This window comes from Momordica charantia (genome assembly GCF_013281855.1).
Source record: "Momordica charantia cultivar OHB3-1 chromosome 6 unlocalized genomic scaffold, Mcharantia_2.0 BLBB01000006.1, whole genome shotgun sequence".
NCBI classification, from domain to species: domain Eukaryota; kingdom Viridiplantae; phylum Streptophyta; class Magnoliopsida; order Cucurbitales; family Cucurbitaceae; genus Momordica; species Momordica charantia.
Window position 1 is genome coordinate 5,125,347 of NW_028275164.1, and position 20,027 is coordinate 5,145,373.

The window sequence follows — 20,027 nt, forward strand, 5'->3', positions numbered from 1 at the left end:
AAACGTTCACCATACATCAATTTTCAAAGTTGCTCGAGTCTTCACCCTCTCATTATTGAACTTAAAAAGAAAAAATTGTACAAAAAGTTGACTAATAATCAAACCCCAAAAAGCATGCAAAGGAAATACACAAATATATCTAATCACGAAAGACTAGCACAAAATCTTTATATATATATATATATATATATATATATATATATATATATATATATATTATATTTCCTTTTTATTATCTCGAAGTCGATAACTTTTGATCTTTTTGTCCCTACATTTAGGGATATGCACATTGTCCCGTACTCGTACATACGCAAGAGACTTCAAGGATATTCCTTGAAACTTCAAGCCACTTAAACCACCCAAACTATACCTCGAGGATGGTACAAAATCTTTATTAATTAGGGCATTAATTGCATCATGCACCATCTATTTAAATATTGTTGAACTAAAAAAAGAAAGTTTATCTTTAATAATGTTTCGTTACACGTTGAAAATATAGTTTTTAAATTCTCTTATACATACAAGAGTGCAGAGTCGCCAATTTTATACGGTTGCGACACTTTCAAATAATTTACTGTTCATAACTTTTTTTTTTAAGAATAAATCCTCATGAATTTGAAGAAAATATTTAACAATACATTTTATAGCTCAACCCTTCTTAATATAGAATTAATTTCCACAATGTTAAAAATATAGATTAAAATGTCAACCTTAGCCTAGCTCAACTGTTTAAAGCATTTATTTCCAATCAAAAGGTCGTGTATTCGAACATTCATCTCACGTGTCGTTATGCTAGATTAAATGGCTAAATATACCATAACTTACCATTTTAAAATTGATACTAGAAGAGGTTACTATTCAAACATTTGCCAATAATAGTCAAAGCGGATGGTTTTGGAGTTACTCATGAGAATGGAGGCTTCATATGATGAAAAGGATATATATTTGACGTTTTCTATAACTAAAATTTCCACTTTACAACCAATAAGAATTAGATGCTTGTGTGAATTTTGTGTTGGATGAAACAGACAGCACGCGGAAACCAAACTTTAATGACAAAAATTGAACTTTTTCGTTTTTTTTTTTTCTTTTTTTCCCGACTCCTCAGGAAGATTTACTTTACAAATCCAAAGGATTACATTTTATGCATAGATAAATGTCTAATAAATTGGAAAAGATTACATAAGTTTGTATCTTATATTTTTTTATATTCAACATTTTGTAAAGTTCACTGGTTACTTGAATTCTAATATTAACAAAGAACAAATATTTTGGTAGTAAAACAGAATGTTTTGTTTTCCCTTCAAAATGCAATTGTTAGTTTACATCATTGAAAATGTAGACTTTGAAAAAAAAAACATTATATTTCGTTGATTAAATGTCAAAAAAAATGCCGAAAAAAGAAATAAGTCGAGAAGAAAAAAGAAAAGGAAGTCGACGTGTGCAATTCTGGTACCATGGGTAGGGCAGCAAAGTCAAAGGGAGAGCGACGGCCGGACGCCGTCGCCACAGCCGTACCTCACCGGGCGGAGAGTACCGAAAACGCGTACGAGTACGTCGCCGTCGACGACGAAGGAAGATCTCTGTCGTTCATCCGTTCCCCGATCCCGACGACCTTCAACTTCTCGTGACTGTTCATCGTCTCTTCGTCTATGGACAACAAATCAACGACGAGCATTTGAGTGTCCGGCGGGTCCTCCGTCGGGACGCGGCCTTCGAGCATATCCACCACCGCCGCCATGGTCGGCCGCAGCCTCGCCTTCTCTTGGATGCACCAAAAAGCCACGCAAACCAGTTTCCGCACCTCTCTCTCGTCGATCGCTCCGGTTTCTACCAGTCTCGGATCCACAGCCTCCATAAGTTTCCCTTCCTTCATCTTCGCGCTCACGATTCTGGGGAAATATTGCCATTTCCTTTTAGATCTGTCCTCGCCATTTTCAACTACGCTCACGTTCCTCTGCCCTCCGACTAGTTCCAGAAGAACCATTCCGTAGCTGTAGATGTCCGATTTCTCTGAAATTCCGTTCTCCAACAGCCATTCCGGAGCCAAATACCCCTGCGTCCCTCTCACTGATGTGACTACTCTGCTCTCATCTTTCCCCATTAGCTTCGAGAGTCCGAAATCGGAAACAATCGCTCGGTAATTTTCGTCGAGAAGGATGTTTTCGGGCTTGACATCGAGGTGCAAGATTCTTGACCGGCAATCGTGGTGAAGGTAGGCTAGGGCTTTGGCGACATCAATGGCGACTCTGTATCTCAGATCCCAAGCCAAGCAACCGCCGGGGCGATTCCGATTCTTGTATTCCGATTTCTTGGGGAAAATCCAGCAATCCAAGGATCCGTTCGGAACGAATTCGTAGACGAGAAATCGTGGTCCGGATGAATTGGTACAGTAGCCAATTAGACGAACGAGATTTATGTGCTGAACGCTCGCAATGGCGGCGACCTCCGCTCGGAACTCTTTCTCTCCTTGATTCTCTCCCTCGATCCGCTTCACGGCGACGGCAGTGCCGTCTTTGAGGACTCCTCTGAAGACTGAACCGGACGATCCCCGCCCTATCAAAGCCCTAAAATAATCGGTGGCTTCCTCGAGCTCTTTGTAGCGGAACTTGGTGGGAACTCCGGCGACCTTCCTTAAGAAACTGTACTCGATCCGAAGCTCTCGACCTTCGGAAACCAGCTGCGATTCGAGCTGTTTTCTTCTCCGGTTGAATCGCATTCTGATCACCATATACACCAAGATAGCGGCGGTGACGGACACATCGATCCCGCAAATAAGGAAGAAAGCGTTGGAAAGTTTCAGGAAAACTCGAGCAAGAATGACGATAAGGATTAGGATGATGACTAAGGAAAGAGCAATTATGTTGGCTTTCTTATCCTCCATGGAAATTGCTCTCCAGGTTTCCGTAAACAGAACGGATTCACATTTCAAATCTTCTGTGAATCTGTTTCCGGTAAGAACTGTGAACTTTGAAGAATAGTATTAATTTTTTTTTTCTTTTTGGGTGGGCGGACCGCAATTAAATTTGCCGAGTCCATCTCGTTGACCGACAGAGCTTATTATTATTATTTTCCACATAATTCTTTTAACCCAAAAAAAAAAAAAGCAATTTACAATTTTGAACTATCCCCTCACTTTTTAAATCTTGGATAACAATTTCGCTTTTTATTTTATGTTTTTTAGAATTATGCTTACTTTACCTTTTTTTTTTACCGTTTAAAATAATTTAATTTACAATAGTATTTTACACTTTTCTTAAAACAGAGTCAAAATCAACTGGATTATGTTTTAATTTTAGTCTAGACTATTTTTTTAATTTACAATTTTGTCCATTTAGACTTTAACTATAATAAGTTTCAACTGGATCTCTAAATTTAATTTTTATTTTTAATACAATGTTAACGTAACATATTTATTAAAGAGTTTATTTGACAAATATATATTGAAATTGCAAAACTAGGTGGATGGTTGAATAGTCCATTAACAGTTAAAAGCATCTTATCTTCACGTTTATTATACTCATTAAAAAAAAATTGAACGAGAAGATGAGTCAATTGAAAAATTAAAAAATTCCTAAAAGTTTTTACATTTTGTGCTTATTTTTTCAATTATGTTTATGGTGTTAAATTTTTGTCCATATTATGTTTCCAAAGTCTATGAGTTTGACCTCCACAGTAAATGGTAAATTGAAATTTCCATTATATTATAAAAATATTGATATCACTGACATAAACATAATATTAATACCAATATTTTTTTATCTATTTTAAATTAGTGAAATGCTTATTAGCTAATTTTGTATATTTTTAATTTCTTAATTTTTATGATTATGTCATAAATATTTATCAATATCGATATTTTATATCTCTATTGACATTTCTATAAGTTGGGATCTCATACATTTTCCAATGCTTAAAATCTTAGTAATGTCATATATTTAAAATTCAAGAAGGAAGCATTACATCCAGATCTAGAAATTCTACGCTCATGGGAAGATAGCGGGAAACGTGAAAAAATATATATACACACACAAATATTTAGTTGTTGGGATCAAAAGCTACAAATCCTACACAAATGTTTTAAATAAATTTTGGAGCTGACTCGTTCAATCAATGTAAACTAAGAAGCAAATACGAACAAATCAAAAAAAATTATTGCTTAGAAATTATGATATCCATACTCTCTTATAATCTAATACTGAGACGTATTTATTATTATTATATAAATTTGTTGCAAATAAAATATTAAGGATTCTATTGAAAAGACCTAGTCATAAAAAATGGTATAATTCAAGAAGACGTTGAATAAAACGACGGGAGAGGAGACTTCACATTCATAATCACACTATTTAATTAACTAATTTGTAGTATTATATTTGATAATGTGGCTTTTATTAGATGAATTTTGGCTAATTATTTAAGAAACATTGGCAAAAGCAAAAGGATGCATCTCCAAGTTTGTCATGAAATTGGGCTTTTTATATTGGATGTCAATTTATTTTGTTTGAAAATTGGGCCATATTTCAATCATGAATGCAAAATTGATAACTGTTTTGATTTATGGATTTTCAAGTTGTGACCAATCTAGTGGGTATGGCCTGTCTTTAACTATCATCAACTAACTCTGACAATTTTTTTTTTCCTTTTTAATGAAAATTTACACAAAGGTGAAAATTTTAATTATGTTACTAAATTAAAAAATAATAATTTCATCCGGTATATACTCATTCACATTAATACTTTGTTTAGTACTACATTAATACTTAAATAGTGCTGATTAGGTAAATATATATTTTTGATAATGCGGTAAAAAAATGATAGAAAAGAGAGTGCGACAAAAAAAAAGTTCGAATAACGTTAAATTACAAATTTGATAAAAAAAAATACAAATTTACTTATGAGATTACTTTTAGTGGGTCTTTCTGGTTCTAAAAGTTTTAATTATTTGGTCGAACCCATCAATTGTGTTATTTTTTTCAATTTAAAAAAATTATTAGTTTTATTATATATTTTTTTTCACATATGATCTCTAATAAAAGTAGCTAGCACACCAACTTAATTAGAAACACAAGTTGATTGCTACATAAATATGGTAATGGCAAGTGTGAATTTTGACCAAATTTTATGGATTAAATTGGAATTTTTGGATTTATAAGGACTTAGTGAAAGTTTTGAAATTTAACCTTACAACCATTGTTTTTTTTTTTCAAGAATGGTAGGGTGGAGATTTGAATCATCAACTTTTGGGAAGTGAAATATATATCTTAAATGATTGTGTTATTGTTTCTAGAAAAAAGTGATTGATTGAATTAAAAGATAATATGATTGTGTACATTTGGAAAATACTTTTAAAAATTTTGTGATATTTGAAGGAATACGATTTTACATTTAAAATGACAAACTAATCATTTGTCAAAACACAAAAAAAAAAAAAAATGAATTCGACGATGATTGACATGTATTCCTTTTATCAAGATCGGAGGTTTGATCTCCATATCCAAATTGTTATATAAAAAAAACACACTAAAAGCAAATTAAGAAAATAAAACTTTCAAAAATATTTATTATTAAGAAAATAAAACTTTCAAAAGTATTTATTCTTGCTTTTGTTTTAAAAAATAAACATTATTTCTAAAAATAATTTACACTCAACGTGAAAATTATAATATTCAATACGAAGAATTAAAAGTAGACTGGAGTACAAAGTAGGGACAATATTCTTACTATATTCCACTAATAAAACTCAAGGGTACAACGTCATTTTATTAATATGTAGTTTTTTATGATACATAATTTTTTTACATGTAGGAGTGGATATATGAAATCCGTGTTTTTCTGAAATGGAAAAGTCGTTTAAAAAAATATAGATTCACACAATTTCAAGAATTATTTCCTATTTTAAAATGATCTCAAAATTCTCCGCTCTACATATTAACGAAATGATGTATAATAAAAAAAACTACATATTATTATAGATAAAATAGTGTTGTACCTCGAAATTTTATTAGTAAGAAGACGGAGTCCCTTACTTTTATCAATGGTACTTTTTGAAAATATAAACATGTCTCATATTCAATGAATAACTTACGAGGTTTTACTGTATTAAATTGAAAATTTTAAAACCATACAAATTGAATTGGAAGTAATTCCAAACAAATTTTTGAAATCTAAAAGATAAATGGCTCTCACACCATTAAGATCAATTTAATAATTTAATTTTCAAACCACTATGGTGTTATATTTAAAGAATTAAATTGAAAAACTTATATTATTAATCAGAAAATACTCTCCACAATTATGTGATATTAAAATGATATTATGTGATATTAAAATGATATACGATTATACTTTTAAAAAAATACTAATTATTTGTTATCAAAAGGCAAACAATAATTTCTTTTTAATAATAATAATAAAAAGTTGTTAAGGCACATGGTTCACCTGAGGTATAGGCTGATTGGAGCAATATGTCAATACGAGAAAGATAATTATAGCTTAAACAAATATTTGTCCAACATAATCTAACATTGTTAACACAAGCATGAAGTAAGATTGCTTATCACACTACGTCTTGTGGCAACTACTCCTATTTGTAAAAGGAGCCGTGATGATTGTTATATTCGTTGTTGATCTTCAAAATTTGTTGTTAAACATTATGCTTAGTTGTTTAAGTAGCTATGTCCAAATTCATCAAAATCTTATTTAGTTGACTCAACATGTCATGTTACGTCAATTATTGACCCATTACAACAAAATATTATTTTTGAGAATTTTAGTTTTAAAAGGTAAAGGTTATTTAAAAAAAAAATTTCCAAACCATGTGAAATTTAGAATATCACCCACTTAAATGTAGTTATTAAGAATCTATTTTATTTATTTAATTTTTGAGTACTGTTATTAACAATCTAATTGAGTTGAAGTTCTCTCTCCTTTTTTACTTATTGAAAGTTGGAAAGTTTACCTTATAAATTTAAATAGTTTTATATATATATGTTATGCTATGCTACCGAGTACAGAGGATCAAAACTCCAAGTAATACAGAGCCGCAGCCCTAAAATTTGAAGCCTCCTCATTTTGGTTTCTCGTCCTCGCGCTCCCTCGCTTTTCCATCGTTTCTGCTACCATACGGATCCCGGTGCCATGGGAAGCTCCTCAAACGGCGTCGTGGGGGAGCGGAGCGCCGGCGGCAATGGCAGCCTACAGGTCGACAAGGGCGTCGATTTCGCTCAGTATTTCTGCACCTACGCCTTCCTGTATCACCAGAAGGAGATGCTCTGTGACCGAGTTCGCATGGACGCTTATTTCAATGCCATTTTTAAGAACAAGCATCACTTCGAAGGAAAGGTTCGACTCTGTTATTTTCTCTCGCGTTTATCTATTTTGGCGCCTATTTCTTCAATGGGACCACGAAAAAGAATCGATTTGTCAGTAGTTTAACTGCTTCATTCTGCTTTAGTTCACCCAATTTTGTTTCCATTAACGTCTCGTGGGTGTGTTGGGGGGGGGGGGGGGGGATTCTAAAGGAGACTTTTTTTTTTTAAAGCTGCTGGCCGGAATCAGTGCTGACTGAATTTGTGACAAGGAATAGTCATTCATTTAATTATTTTTCTTGGGCAGACCGTATTAGATGTCGGAACCGGGAGTGGCATCCTAGCTATTTGGTCGGCGCAAGCAGGTGCAAGGAAGGTATACGCAGTGGAAGCAACTAAGATGTCGGAACATGCCCGTGCACTTGTTAAAGCTAACAACCTTCAGGACGTGATTGATGTGATTGAGGGATCCATGGAGGATATTGTCCTTCCAGAGAAAGGTTAGAATTAGTATTCTTTCCCCCCTTGATGTTTTTTGAATTCTGCTGAAGTACGTCTGAAGCTTTCATCATCAATTGTACTAATCTTCGAGCAAAATGTATTATATAGAAAAACCTGGATTGAGCTCTAACTTTGCTTATTCGTTGATGATGATCAGTTGATGTCATCATCTCAGAGTGGATGGGATACTTTCTCTTGCGGGAATCTATGTTTGATTCTGTGATTTATGCACGTGACCACTGGTTGAAGCCATCTGGGGTGATGTAAGTGATGGAAGTATTATGATTTTATTTCGTAAAGAAAATAATTCAACCTACAGAATTTGTCTACCATACTGTCCAAACCATCTAAAACGGGCATTGGTTGATCCAGGTATCCAAGTCATGCACGCATGTGGGTGGCACCAATTCGGTCCAAATTGGGAGATCAAAAAATGAATGATTATGAAGGAGCTATGTATGATTGGTCTAATTTTGTTGCTGATACCAAAGCGGATTATGGAGTTGACATGTCTACTTTAACGAAACCATTCTCTGAAGAGCAAAAAAAATACTATCTTCAGGTGAGGCTCAAATTTGGGAATGGGAGTTTTTTTTTTTTAGTTTCTTACCTTTTTCTAGTTGGTATCGTACATGTTGACTCTTAGACAAATAACTTGGTTTGATTTTAGACTATGTTTCATAATAAAGCTTGTCCAGATTTCTAGGACGAGTAGTTTTACTCTGGTTATTAAAATGGATGATTGACAGATCCTCGTTGTTTTTCAATTGTATAATGTTTTCTGTTTATTTTCACTATCGCGTGCCGAGAGAATTTGCAATTGCATAGTTTTGTAATGGTGATGTTTAATGGTTATTGATGAGTTCCTTGGATGGAGTTGTCTATTATTTTGAATTGTGACTTAATTGTACGTTGGCATGTTGTTCCTATCCTATCTTATTGGACTATAATGGGCTATCCCTCTACCGCATACATTAATTACGTAGATAGATGTGGGGTTTGCTTTTGTAACTCTTTAACAACATTGAAAATTGTTTTATTACTACTTATAGACTTCTTTGTGGAACAACCTTCATCCACAACAAGTTATTGGGACAGCAGCCATCATAAAGGATATTGATTGTTTGACTGCTACCGTCGATGAAATTCTTGAAGTCAGATCAAGCTTTTCGTCATCAATCACTTCAGAGAACACACGGTTTTGTGGATATGGTGGATGGTTTGATGTCCATTTTCGAGTAAGTTGAGCTTCCATTTCCCTTTGAAACGTAAAAGTGTAGCTTACTCCAGGGCCCAGGCTTTGCTATAGATTTCATAACTTTTTCAATTTGGGCGTACTAGGGAAGAAACGAGGATCCAGCTCAATTAGAGATTGAACTGACAACTGCTCCGAGCATTGGTAGCGGCACACACTGGGGACAACAGGTCTGTATTTTCCAGAAGTCAGCAAATATGTAGTAGAGTATTGAAACCTTGTCTTGGCTCGCTGGCTTTCTATAATTTATACCTATGGCAAATTCTCAGTAAAAGGAGTTCTTTGTTCAGCCACCAGTGATTTATTGCTTTTTTTATTGCACCAAGAAATGTTATTCCAATTCTATCTTTTCCTCATTTGATAGGTCTTCCTTTTGCACCCTCCCGTCTGGGTCAGTGAAGGAGATGAATTGAAGGTTTCCTTCTTTATGAAACGCTCTAAAGAAAATCATCGACTTATGGAGGTTGATTTTGGCTGTGAAATTAACCAACCTTCTGGCAAGCTGCATCAGCAACCATTCACAAATAAGTTTTACATTGAGTGAGGATGGAAATAGTTGCAGCAATTGGAAGAATATACATACGACTAGATGAGGTATGTACACAAACAATTTTATTATGACGCTGTGTACACTTTTGTGAGGTAAAGTTTATGGGTCAGTATAAGACATTTGTGATGTGGTCAATTTCTGATTCCATACAATGGAACCCAAAAGCATTTCTGGATAAATTACAACCCAGCTTTTCTGGAAATCAAATTATCCATGTTTTGACTAGAAATAAGAAGTTCCAAATGCTAGTCAAGATGTTAATTTGATTTCCAGAAAGTCACTAAATATACAGTATAGAACTCCAAGATAATGATTTTCTTCAAACTTCAACATAGGACGATTCATTTAAGTATTTGAACTCGTGATTTATTTGATAGCCTTATTGCTAATTGTCTACTGATTTTCATTTACAGGTGTGAAAGCAGTTGAATGTGCTTTTCTGGAGGATGGGGGCTAGACAGAGGAAGAAGCAGTAACTTGAATTTTGACTCTGACCGGAATCTTAGCAACTCCTATCTGAGTTTCTGAGAAGACATTTTTTGCACAACTAGTATTGTACTTTGCTGTTATCTATCTGATTTGATAATTTGCGCATGGAAATGTCAAGGCTTGCATCCATAAGTTATAATATTTGGTGTGTAAAACATTTTTATACATAAGACATTGAAGTTCCTGTTAGTGGGAAAGATATAAGGTTAATTGTCCTGCGATTCTTTGATGAAAACTAGTGTAATATTGAATTAGATTGTTTTGTTCTTCAAGAAAAAATTGGTTCTCAGTTTCATTCACTTAAATTTAACACTCATATCTGTGTTGCTTCTTACTGGTGAACTCTCTCAGATTAATCGTGGGAGATGTTCATGTTTCCGAAGCAGAAATTAGTTCAAATTTCTCCGTATTAAACTGCTCATTGTAATTTCATATTGCACTCTGCTACATGTCTCCTGATTTTGTCTTCTAACGACAGAGTTAATAGTTGCTGGCCTTCTCATTCTTTCTATTTTACAACTACATTTCATCTTTCTGTGCCTCTATTGACTTCAAATTGTATTGGTTCTTGGCAATCTCTTCCCCTCTAGGGATCGTTGCCAAGTGACCAACTCCTTTGATAGGATTGATTGCATATAGTGTGCAGGAACTTCAAATAGTTGCTGAAGATGTTTCTCGATGTCGAGCTAGTCGACAATGTTATGTACATGTTAGATGTCTCGAGTGGAGTGGCAAACTCGTATTTCAGTATGTAGCTTTGTCCCGAAATTTCTTGAATTACCAAAATATACATTATGTAGAGAATATCCGTTATTATTTTGGATGCGTTTTCCCTCTCACATGGAAATGCCTAGTCCTTGCCTTTAGTTGCTCCTAAAGCTGCTTTTCAATCAAGCTACCTCCCCAACTTGCATTATTCATCATCCAGAATTCTTAAATTCTCAGTTTTGTCAACTCTTGGGATTTGAAATCTCCTTAACTTCAGGCACAAAACCAAACAAGAAGAAGAAAAATATAATATAACCCCCCCTGAATCTGTGTATAAGATCTGTCATTCCTTTCTTCTTTCTTTTACCTTCAGAATGCACAGGTCTTCAAGCATGGCTCGGAGCTTCGACGAGCTCTCGGTTGACATGACACTGGCTTCGATCAGCTCCCCACCATTGAAGGATGAAGCTTCTGGTCATTTGCCGCTGTTTAAGAGTAATAGTACCTCCAAGAGAGAAATGGAGTTGCATTTTAAATCTCCAGGAGGAGAAAACGCAGTTCACATAATCCCTCTTGTTCTCCTTGTTTGTGCTCTAATCCTTTGGGTTTGTTCAACCAGGTAAAGTTTATGTACAAACCCCATTATGTAACTCAAATTACTTCCTTTGAAATAAAATTACAGTTCTCAATCTTCTTCCTTTGAAAGTTGTTCGTTTCTGGGGTTTCCATAACACAATTCTATCAATGATTATGAATGAGTTCAATTCAACATTAATTACATCAAAAGAGAAACGTGCAGAAGGAAGATGGGAGAAAAAGAAAGGGACGTGTGAACTTTTTAACAGAATTATTAGGAGAAGTTTGTTTGAAAAAAGGGAAAGTTGTATGGTGATAGAGGAAGAGAAATTGATTAACGTGTATCAAAAGGTTATTTCAAGCTTCAAAGCCACATCTCAACAACCCTTTATTTTCTTTTCTTTTCTTTCAATTAGACCTCCCAACCTTTCACCTCACTCAATCTATTTTAGACGATAACTAGTTGCTTAGACGCATAATGTTATAATTTCTCCAATCTAGTAATACAATAACATAACAAATCATTCATCGGAAAAAAGAAAGAAATCATTCATAAAAAAAGGCGAAATCTTGAGAAGGTTTGGAGCCCTCGACCGAAGGGTTGGAATTTGAGTCTATATTTATCGAAAACAAAACTCAATTGTTTATATACTATATACTAGTTTTTACAAATTACATACTCGCAAACTAAGTATAGGTTATACGAATCAAAGTTTTTAAAGTTCATTCTTTTGACTCCAAACTTTATAAATTCAAACTTATTAAAACGCCACAAGCCACCAATATCACTATTGGTTAGTATTGATATGGGTTAGTGTTTCAACGAGCATGGTTATAAATACAATTTCAACATGAAATTTTTGAAAAAGAAAGAATCAAGTAAAGCAATTCAACAGTAAAAGTTCTTCACTGACTGCCATACAATTTGCATATTTTAGACATATTCTCCACAGAGAGACAGGCAAATCTTAAAAACATAGAAAAAGGGAAAGAATATAGTATTCTCTCTTTCTTTTTTTTTCCTTGTTTCTCTTTCTAGTTTTGGATATCAAAGTTACAGAAGTCATTCAGAAGAGCCAACATATTAAGCCTTGTGTCAGAAGTGTAAGAATATTCCAATTTGGATCAGATCTTACCCTCTCTCATAACCAACTATTTAACTATTAGAAAGGTTTGAACTATGTTGAATTCCTTTCACTAACTAGTTTTTATCTATTGAGTTGTTATTTTATTATACTACAAGTTGGGGTGAGAGATTCGAACTTACGATCTTTTAATCAGAGATATGTAGTAATTACCATCAAATTAAATTAATGTTTGGAAATTGAGCAGATTATAATTAGTAGGATAAAATTTAAAAGATAAAAAATGTATTGTGGACACCAAAAATACATTTTAACCATATTTATAGCATTCTGTGATATCTCTTAAATTTAATGGATAAAGAGAGAAAATCTTGAAATGCCAACATAAGCTTAGCTCAATGGGTTAAGACATATATGTGTACAAAAAGTCGTGAGTTTAAATTCTCACACCCATATGTTGTAGTAAAAAAAAATCTGAAATAGTGGAAATAATATTTTTTTATTAAAAAATTGCATAATATATTATTCATTCTATTTGAATTTATGAGTACCAAGTGACATGATTTAAAATAATTATAACATTACTTGGAAATATTTCATAGGGATTGCACACAGCACACCCATGTTATCATTAATTGTTCTAAATGGTTTTTCTTATTTGTTTGATTTTCCACTGTGAAAACTAAAATCTAAAAAGAGGATAATTTGGAGGAGTTCTATATATATATCATCATTTTTAGAAGTGGGGCAATGAAATGGTGGCCAAATCCACCAAACTATTGAGTATTTGCCAAATTGTTTGGTATGTGATTGCCTAATGGATTGATTATACACCACTTGTGTAAAGATCACATTTTTATAAATTGCAGTTTGCTTTAAAATCCAATTTAATCCATCTTCATTTCAAGAACTTGAATAAAACCCAAGTGACAAATTTCAAAGAAAAAGTGACCCAAGAAAAAAAAATGAAGTCTTTACAGTGCTTGCTTTGAAGGAGTAACAGGTAATTCCCAACTCAACAAGCTATTCTTGGGTTGTTGGCAACTTGGCATAAAAACCATACCATTATTCTTTGTTTATTTATTAAGTTGTTTTTATTTCCCTCCTTTTTCTGGGCCTTCTTAGTATGGCCTAAGAATTAAAAGCAAATCACGCTTAATTATCCAATATAAGGACCGACATAAAACTCTTAAACACAAAATACAAGCACAATTAGATTAGAGAGAGAGCCCTGCCTGAGATGATCGTCGGATATCAATTTTCTCTCTACAATTGAAAAGGGGTCAGTGAAATTCGTTTCCTTTTGCTTCGTTGAAATCGATCTTCTTTTGGGTTCAATCCATATTTGCATTTTGATTTTTGAGCAGTTGCTTAAATCTTGATGCTCTTTTTCTCACTATTTCCTAAATTGGGTTCGGTTTATGAAGCGTTTTTTTCTTTGTGTTTGTAATTTCAATCTGTTGCTGAGAAATTTTTCTTTCTTTCGTTCTTTCTTTTCTTGTCTGCGGATAATTCATTTGTTGGGCTGATGTTTGGTTGCTCAGAAAGCAGTGGAAAACGTAAGGTAAATAATGGGTTTGCTCTGGGTTTGGGTAATTCTGAACAAAAAATTGATATCAAAACCAAGCCAATCAGTTCCATGAACTTGTTTTGATGAAGATTTTGTACTTTTTCGACATGATCATGGATACATTCAAGATTCTGTTTGATTTTTTTTTCCCTTTGTCTCCTTTCCAGCAAGCAATCAAACTGAAATTAGTTTGTGTTATTTTATTTCTCATTGCCTGATCAATCCCAAAGGGGTTTTTTGGCTTTAAATTTTCTTTTGATATGCTTTTATTTGTTCTGCAGCATGAGATTATATGAACAGTTGAGGTGGTGGTACTGTTTGACGTCTGTTTTTTTTAGCGGTAATCAAAGGCAGTAGTATAAAGCAAATAAAGAAGGAAAAAGAAAGAAATTGAAATGGAGGTCGTTTGGTATTGCTTTCGATTAGATCAAGACCTGAAAACACTAAGATATTTATGATTTTGACATTCCAATAATATAATTATAATAGGATAAATGGCTTAAACATTTGGGACACTCTCCTTTATGTGGGCAATATAATGGAGAATATATGAGACATGGCCTGAAATCGTGTTGATCTGTTACTCCCTTTCTCTTTTCATCAAATTTTTGCAGAGTCAATTTTTTTAGAGAAAGAGTTCTTAGTTTTCATTCTTAGAGTTGTGGATCCTCCTATATTGAATTTCTGTGTATTCGGTAGTGATTGTATTATTTGAACGATTAATTTTCAGTAAACAACATTTGGGATATTATAAATTGTTGTCTTTCTTTAATTTCAAAAGTATTTTATCATGTCTATATGTTTTCTTCGACTCATGTTTGCTTCAATGCTGAATAACAGGTTTTGGCTTGTATCATGAAATTAAAAAAAGGAAGTAAACTGAGAATCCTGAACAAAAAGAAGGTGCCTTTGGGATCACAAGGTCCTATGGAGGCAATACAAGGCAGTGGCCCCAACTTTATGGCTAGACATGTTAAATCTAAGGGTGGCAGCAACCACGTCATGGTGGAGCAGGCGTCTCACAAGGTCATCATGCCCTGCCACCCTCAATTAGAAGTTTCAGAGGCTTGGGCTCCTGGTGACGTTGTAGAGGTGTTTGACAACAACTCATGGAAAATGGCCACAGTCTCTGAGGTTTTGGGGAAAATGTACATTCTGGTCAGATTACTAGGATCCTCTCAGGAGTTTAAAGTCAGAAAATCTGATATCCGGGTTAGGCAATCATGGAAAGATGATGATGATGCACGGGTTACAGTTGGAAAGGTAAATATCATCTTTATCTACTCTTTTTTCCACAATATTTCTTGTTGATTTATGCTGAATTATGAATTTGAAACCTTACCATGTGTTGTAACGGACTTTTGGTCATGCCCCGTTATATTTGAATGTTCATGTTGGTGAATGAGTGTGCTAAGTGTCTTTCAGCAGTTTATTCAGTTTTATGCGTCACTTTTGCTGGGCTTTAGATTACACATTGTAGTATACTCATTTAGGAGCCTTTTGTGATTTATTCAGTTTGTCATCGTTGTAGCGTATAAATACAAACAGAAAAACACTGAACACTTGCAACTGAAAAGGAAAGAAGAAGAAACTCATACAACAGAGCAATTTTCAGATCATATTCTCTTGTAGTTTTCACGTGTTTATAAAATTACAAGTTAAGAAGGGGCATTTTTGACATGCAGGTAGATAAAAATTGTACTAGAGGGAAACTCCATACCAATCTACTTTTAGACCACAGTCAAAATTCAACCTATCAAGTTCAGAAGACAAACTCGAGGACAACTCTGCCGAGAAAAGACGACTACTTTGCTATTAGGAACAAAAATTTTCAAGATAGCCACAAGGTGAGAATTCTGAAGAGATCAACCAATTGCACGTCTGAAGCATTTTATGAAGCTAGTCATAAAGTTAGATTGATTGAGAAAGAGGGCAGATATGTTAAGGTGGTTGCTTCAAATCCAACAGAGTTACCTGAACTGCAGGTAGGACCCGATCCTGTTTCTTATCCTAGAGATTCTCTGGGTGAAAGACATAGGCCTGCATCTCTGAATCACAGACTTGGTGGGCATATGGAATTGGACGTCAAGGGTAAGGAACCCGTTAGTCTGGTTCGAGAATCGAATGATGTAGATAGCATGATGTGCTCTGTTGGTAGTTGCAGCATCAGCTGTGACAACTCAAGTGAGATGCCTTGTGATGTTTCTGCTGGTGTGACTGAACAAATTGCTGGCTACTTTGGTGATAATCAATCACCTCGCCATTTGGTATACGAAGGACATTCTCTCCCAACAAAAGAAGAGCTGGAAGCTGAAATCCATAGGTTAGAGTTACAAGCCTACCGTTGCACTATCGAGGCATTGCATGCATCGGGACCTTTGAGTTGGGAACAAGAAGTATTGATCACAAATCTTCGACTTTCGCTTAACATATCAAATGATGAACATTTAATGCAGCTAAAATATTTGATTTCTGCAGATACCAGTATTCCTATTAAATGATTTGGAAATATATTCTTTTGCTATCTTACATATATATAATTCTTCAGCTCTATTCTCATAGTGCTCTAGAATAGTCATTTCTGATATAAATGTACAAACTTAGCCAACAATTGAATCTGTTTATGCTCATTAGTTCAGTTGAGTTTTGTGCTTTATGGATTCTCTTCTGCAATTGTATGATGGAAATGTTGCTTGCCTTGACCTTTTGGAAACAGCTGAGATATGAACAGAACAAGAACATTATCATTTTGTCACTTAGTTTTGGAAAAACTGTATCTAAAACTGTCATTCCGAGTCACTTATAACCGTTGTAGAGTTATTCATTCACTGATAGGGGTACAGATCATGCTAATAGCTTTGGCTGTCTGATTCATTAGAATCACCTTCTCTAAGATGCATGAAAGGGGATTATGGACTTCTGCTTGAGTTTTGAGAAAACTTTCATTACCATAGTCTCAATATGTAGTATAATCTTGCTGAGAGAGCTTTATCTCGACACGACTCGACACTTTGAGCTATGTTAAATAGGACTGTTATGTGATGACTGATGAGCCACTGTTTTCGTTACATGGTTCCTCACTACATTTCTCCATTTCAGGCTGCTTAAGATCGAGACAGGAGTCTTCTTGATGCCAAGGAATGGCGAATGCCCGAGAGGTTACACCTTAAACCTCCCCGCGGCTCCATACATTCAATTCGGTAATGTAATTCACTTTGATATGTTGTGCAAAATACAAAACCAACTTTTGTCTGTCTTTTGAAATTCTTTTACTGTTGGATATTGTTATTACCTGGGATTTGTTATGGTCTGTACTGTGTTTATGGTTTTTGGCTGGTGAAGGACAGCATCTAAACAAAAGGCATTGGCTTTTTTAGAGAGGGTTCAGGCAGTGGCCATATTAGAGGTCCCATCTCTAACAGCTGATTCAAGTACCAAATGAAACAGAGGAGCTTTTTCACACAGCACCCCAGTTGGCAGTTGCCCATTTGGTGATACCCTCATAAAAAAAAATCAATTTTCATCATCATCATGGAAGAATATGAACAACCCCCCCACCACCACCACCCCCCCCCCCCTCCAAGTCAAATATCCTATTCTCAAAACTTCAAAGAGACAAAGAAAACAATCTCACAGCTCGAGATCAATATATTTTTATTTCAAAAAACAAAAAAATAGAGAGAGAATGCATCTTAAAAAGTGGCCAAGTAGTCATTGTTTTTGCATACATACCCTGCATTTTAATTAAACAAACAAAATGGAGAGAGAGAGAGAGAGAGAGAGAGAGAGAGAGAGAGAGAGAGAGAGAGAGGGTTTGTTGATGGGAAAGTGAATTGATTTTGATTTTGTCTTTAAGATCTTAAGAAAGAGGGGTTGATGGGCATGAAGCCTACAAGAAAGGCCACAGCATTTATGGGGCTCCACCAAATCCTCTGCTATTGTCTCATTAGCAACTCTTCCTGATTAGCATTCCCATGTGATCCTGCCCCCTCTCTCTCTCAGACCCACACAGAGAGCTCTCTCTTTCTCTTCTAATCTCCTCAATTAACCCATAATCTCCCTCCTCCTCCTCATTTCCTAACTTTCAACAAGAAACAACACAACCCCTTTTCATATACACACAAATCAACCAAATCCCCTAATTGGGCATTCACAAGGAGATCAAAGTTTATATCTTTTGGTTAATTTTGGCCATAATTTGATTCTTTGAAGCAATGAAAAGTGGTCAGGAAGTCCCATCACATATTGGCATCTCTCTCCCTCTCTCTCTCTCTGTGCCATGCCAAGGGATGTGCTTGTATTTTAGTAACAGTTATAGATTCTTGTTTGTTGTTGTTGTTGTTGTCACCTTTATCTCATCATAAAGCAGCAAAATAGAAAGTACATGTGGCAGATTGCAGAGCGCCAATTAAAGTGTTGTGCATAAATATATATATATATATACAAGTAGTAATCAATCATATGGCAGTTAAAAATAAAAAGGTATCAGCTGAGCCTGAGCCTGAGCCTGAGCTGCCTCTGCCTGTAATGTAAGTAACTGCAGCACCACTGAGATATGGTGGTGGATCAAACCCCTTTCTTCAGAGACAGAGGCAGAGGCAGAGGCAGCCCATTAGCCACCTCTTTTGCTTTGGCATATGAGCCAATTTTGGGAAACATAAGCCATTACTCTATTGATTAGGGATTAATGGTTGATATTCCCAAGGGATCCTTTTTCCAATTAATTTTAATGTTACAAATCCTTCTCTCTCTCTGTTTCTTTGTGTCTGTACACACACAATCATGGCATGGTGGAGAGATAAGGACATATCATATGTAATAGTACACATGAAAATGGTTTCCTGTCAACTGGGAAGGGAGGGGCATCTCCCTGATTCAATTTCTTACCATTTCTATCTCATTTTGCTCATTCAAAACCGAAAACTTCTTGCTCAAAATCATGAACAATGCCTGCCTATTTGCCTTGCTGATTGGATAGCACGAAACTCCGCTTTTAAATACGTGTTAAAAGTTTGAGTTCCGACCGTTCAATTAGCAAGGAAGTATTGTATTGTATTGTCGTAAAATATGAGGTTATATTAAAGAAGGCAATTCCCTCTTTTACCTTTTTCTTTTTCTCTCGTGAAAAAAAGTTGAGATGTCTCGAGAAGTGTAAAGTTTGGTGTTTTTTTTTTTTAAGTTTTTTCTCAATAGAACAGAAGACGGTTCTCTCATATTAGCACTAAATTAATCACTTGTTAATTGTGGATTAATTAATGAGAGGAGCATGTAATTAGTGCATTGAAAGGAGATTTGGGGATTGGAGATTAGAGACACGAGGCAATTATGACTTCCCACCACTTGCTTGGAAGCATGCTGTGTTATTTAATTCATTTAACCCAAAAAAAAGTTTGATTAATCAAAACCTACTAGGAACTCAAATAAATATAGGTCTGTTTGATACATGGGATATGAATTTCGTGATGCGAAAAAACAACATTTTTATGTTTTTCGATTTGAAATTTGAAATTTTAAAATATAAAATTAAAATTTTCAAAAATATAAAAACATGGATAACTATATTAATTTTGTGTTATAAACTCAGGTAAAACATGATATATTATAAATTATATAATATTTTAAAATAATAATTATACAAAATTTATGTTATATGTATGTTAATAAATAAATTAATAATATTTTAAATATTTAGTTGATAACTACAAAATATATTATTATAACTAAACATACATGAGGACTATGTCCAAAGTGGACAATATCATATCATTGTGGAGATACTCACATCTTTTCTTAAATTTTTATTTTTATCACCAATCAAACAAATCTTAAGTGACAATTTGAAGAGTCTATATTATTGAGTTAATAATATATAGTAACAAAAAGCTAGTAAGATATCATATGAGCTATTTTCAATGACATGTAACTTTTGTTGAGAATAAAGATGGAAATAAAATTGGAGATGTATCTTCCATTTGTAGATGAA

General features: G+C 34.4%; 3 protein-coding genes and 1 non-coding gene across 11 annotated transcripts; 3 read left to right on the top strand and 1 right to left on the bottom strand.

The window, feature by feature from the left end:
- Positions 1 to 1,269: 1,269 nt before the first annotated feature.
- On the bottom strand, positions 1,270 to 3,050 carry LOC111014433 (Protein kinase superfamily protein). The gene has a single exon (XM_022289155.2). It carries the CDS (start codon positions 2,882 to 2,884, stop codon positions 1,520 to 1,522), a length of 1,365 nt encoding a protein of 454 aa, XP_022144847.1. The 5' UTR covers positions 2,885 to 3,050; the 3' UTR covers positions 1,270 to 1,519.
- A 4,004-nt stretch (positions 3,051 to 7,054) lies between these two features.
- Positions 7,055 to 10,404, top strand: PRMT10 (protein arginine methyltransferase 10). Its single transcript, XM_022289362.2, has 8 exons — positions 7,055 to 7,344; positions 7,618 to 7,810; positions 7,969 to 8,074; positions 8,184 to 8,373; positions 8,864 to 9,049; positions 9,153 to 9,236; positions 9,431 to 9,660; positions 10,030 to 10,404. Exons 1-7 carry the CDS (start codon positions 7,141 to 7,143, stop codon positions 9,608 to 9,610), a joined length of 1,143 nt encoding a protein of 380 aa, XP_022145054.1. The 5' UTR covers positions 7,055 to 7,140; the 3' UTR covers positions 9,611 to 9,660; positions 10,030 to 10,404.
- A 24-nt stretch (positions 10,405 to 10,428) lies between these two features.
- LOC148210581 (small nucleolar RNA snoR137) lies at positions 10,429 to 10,571 on the top strand. The gene has a single exon (XR_015792066.1). It is a non-coding gene; the product is annotated as a small nucleolar RNA snoR137 (small nucleolar RNA).
- A 2,777-nt stretch (positions 10,572 to 13,348) lies between these two features.
- LOC111014519 (uncharacterized) lies at positions 13,349 to 18,436 on the top strand. Of its 8 annotated transcripts, none has more exons than XR_015791706.1 (5): positions 13,349 to 13,477; positions 14,885 to 15,307; positions 15,730 to 16,440; positions 17,144 to 17,244; positions 17,422 to 17,506. XR_015791706.1 is itself a non-coding variant. In XM_022289293.2 (5 exons), exons 2-5 carry the CDS (start codon positions 14,900 to 14,902, stop codon positions 17,484 to 17,486), a joined length of 1,212 nt encoding a protein of 403 aa, XP_022144985.1. In that variant the 5' UTR covers positions 13,349 to 13,477; positions 14,885 to 14,899; the 3' UTR covers positions 17,487 to 18,436. The 8 variants fall into 8 exon arrangements, 7 of the variants coding, with proteins under 7 accessions (XP_022144985.1, XP_022144986.1, XP_022144987.1 ...); XM_022289293.2 differs by having other exon boundaries at positions 15,730 to 16,367; positions 17,422 to 18,436; XM_022289294.2 differs by lacking the exon at positions 17,422 to 17,506 and having other exon boundaries at positions 17,144 to 17,349.
- Positions 18,437 to 20,027: the final 1,591 nt, after the last annotated feature.

What these genes read in the sequence shown, in the direction of transcription:
- LOC111014433 (XM_022289155.2), bottom strand. Translation starts at nt 2,884, where the DNA reads ATGGAGGATAAGAAAGCCAACATAATTGCTCTTTCCTTAGTCATCATC.
- PRMT10 (XM_022289362.2), top strand. Translation starts at nt 7,141, where the DNA reads ATGGGAAGCTCCTCAAACGGCGTCGTGGGGGAGCGGAGCGCCGGCGGC. An exon ending in AGCATCACTTCGAAGGAAAG is followed by an intron (nt 7,345 to 7,617) that starts GTTCGACTCTGT and finishes TTTCTTGGGCAG; the next exon opens with ACCGTATTAGATGTCGGAAC. An exon ending in GGTTTGATGTCCATTTTCGA is followed by an intron (nt 9,050 to 9,152) that starts GTAAGTTGAGCT and finishes TGGGCGTACTAG; the next exon opens with GGAAGAAACGAGGATCCAGC.
- LOC111014519 (XM_022289289.2), top strand. Translation starts at nt 14,900, where the DNA reads ATGAAATTAAAAAAAGGAAGTAAACTGAGAATCCTGAACAAAAAGAAG. An exon ending in CACGGGTTACAGTTGGAAAG is followed by an intron (nt 15,308 to 15,729) that starts GTAAATATCATC and finishes TTTGACATGCAG; the next exon opens with GTAGATAAAAATTGTACTAG.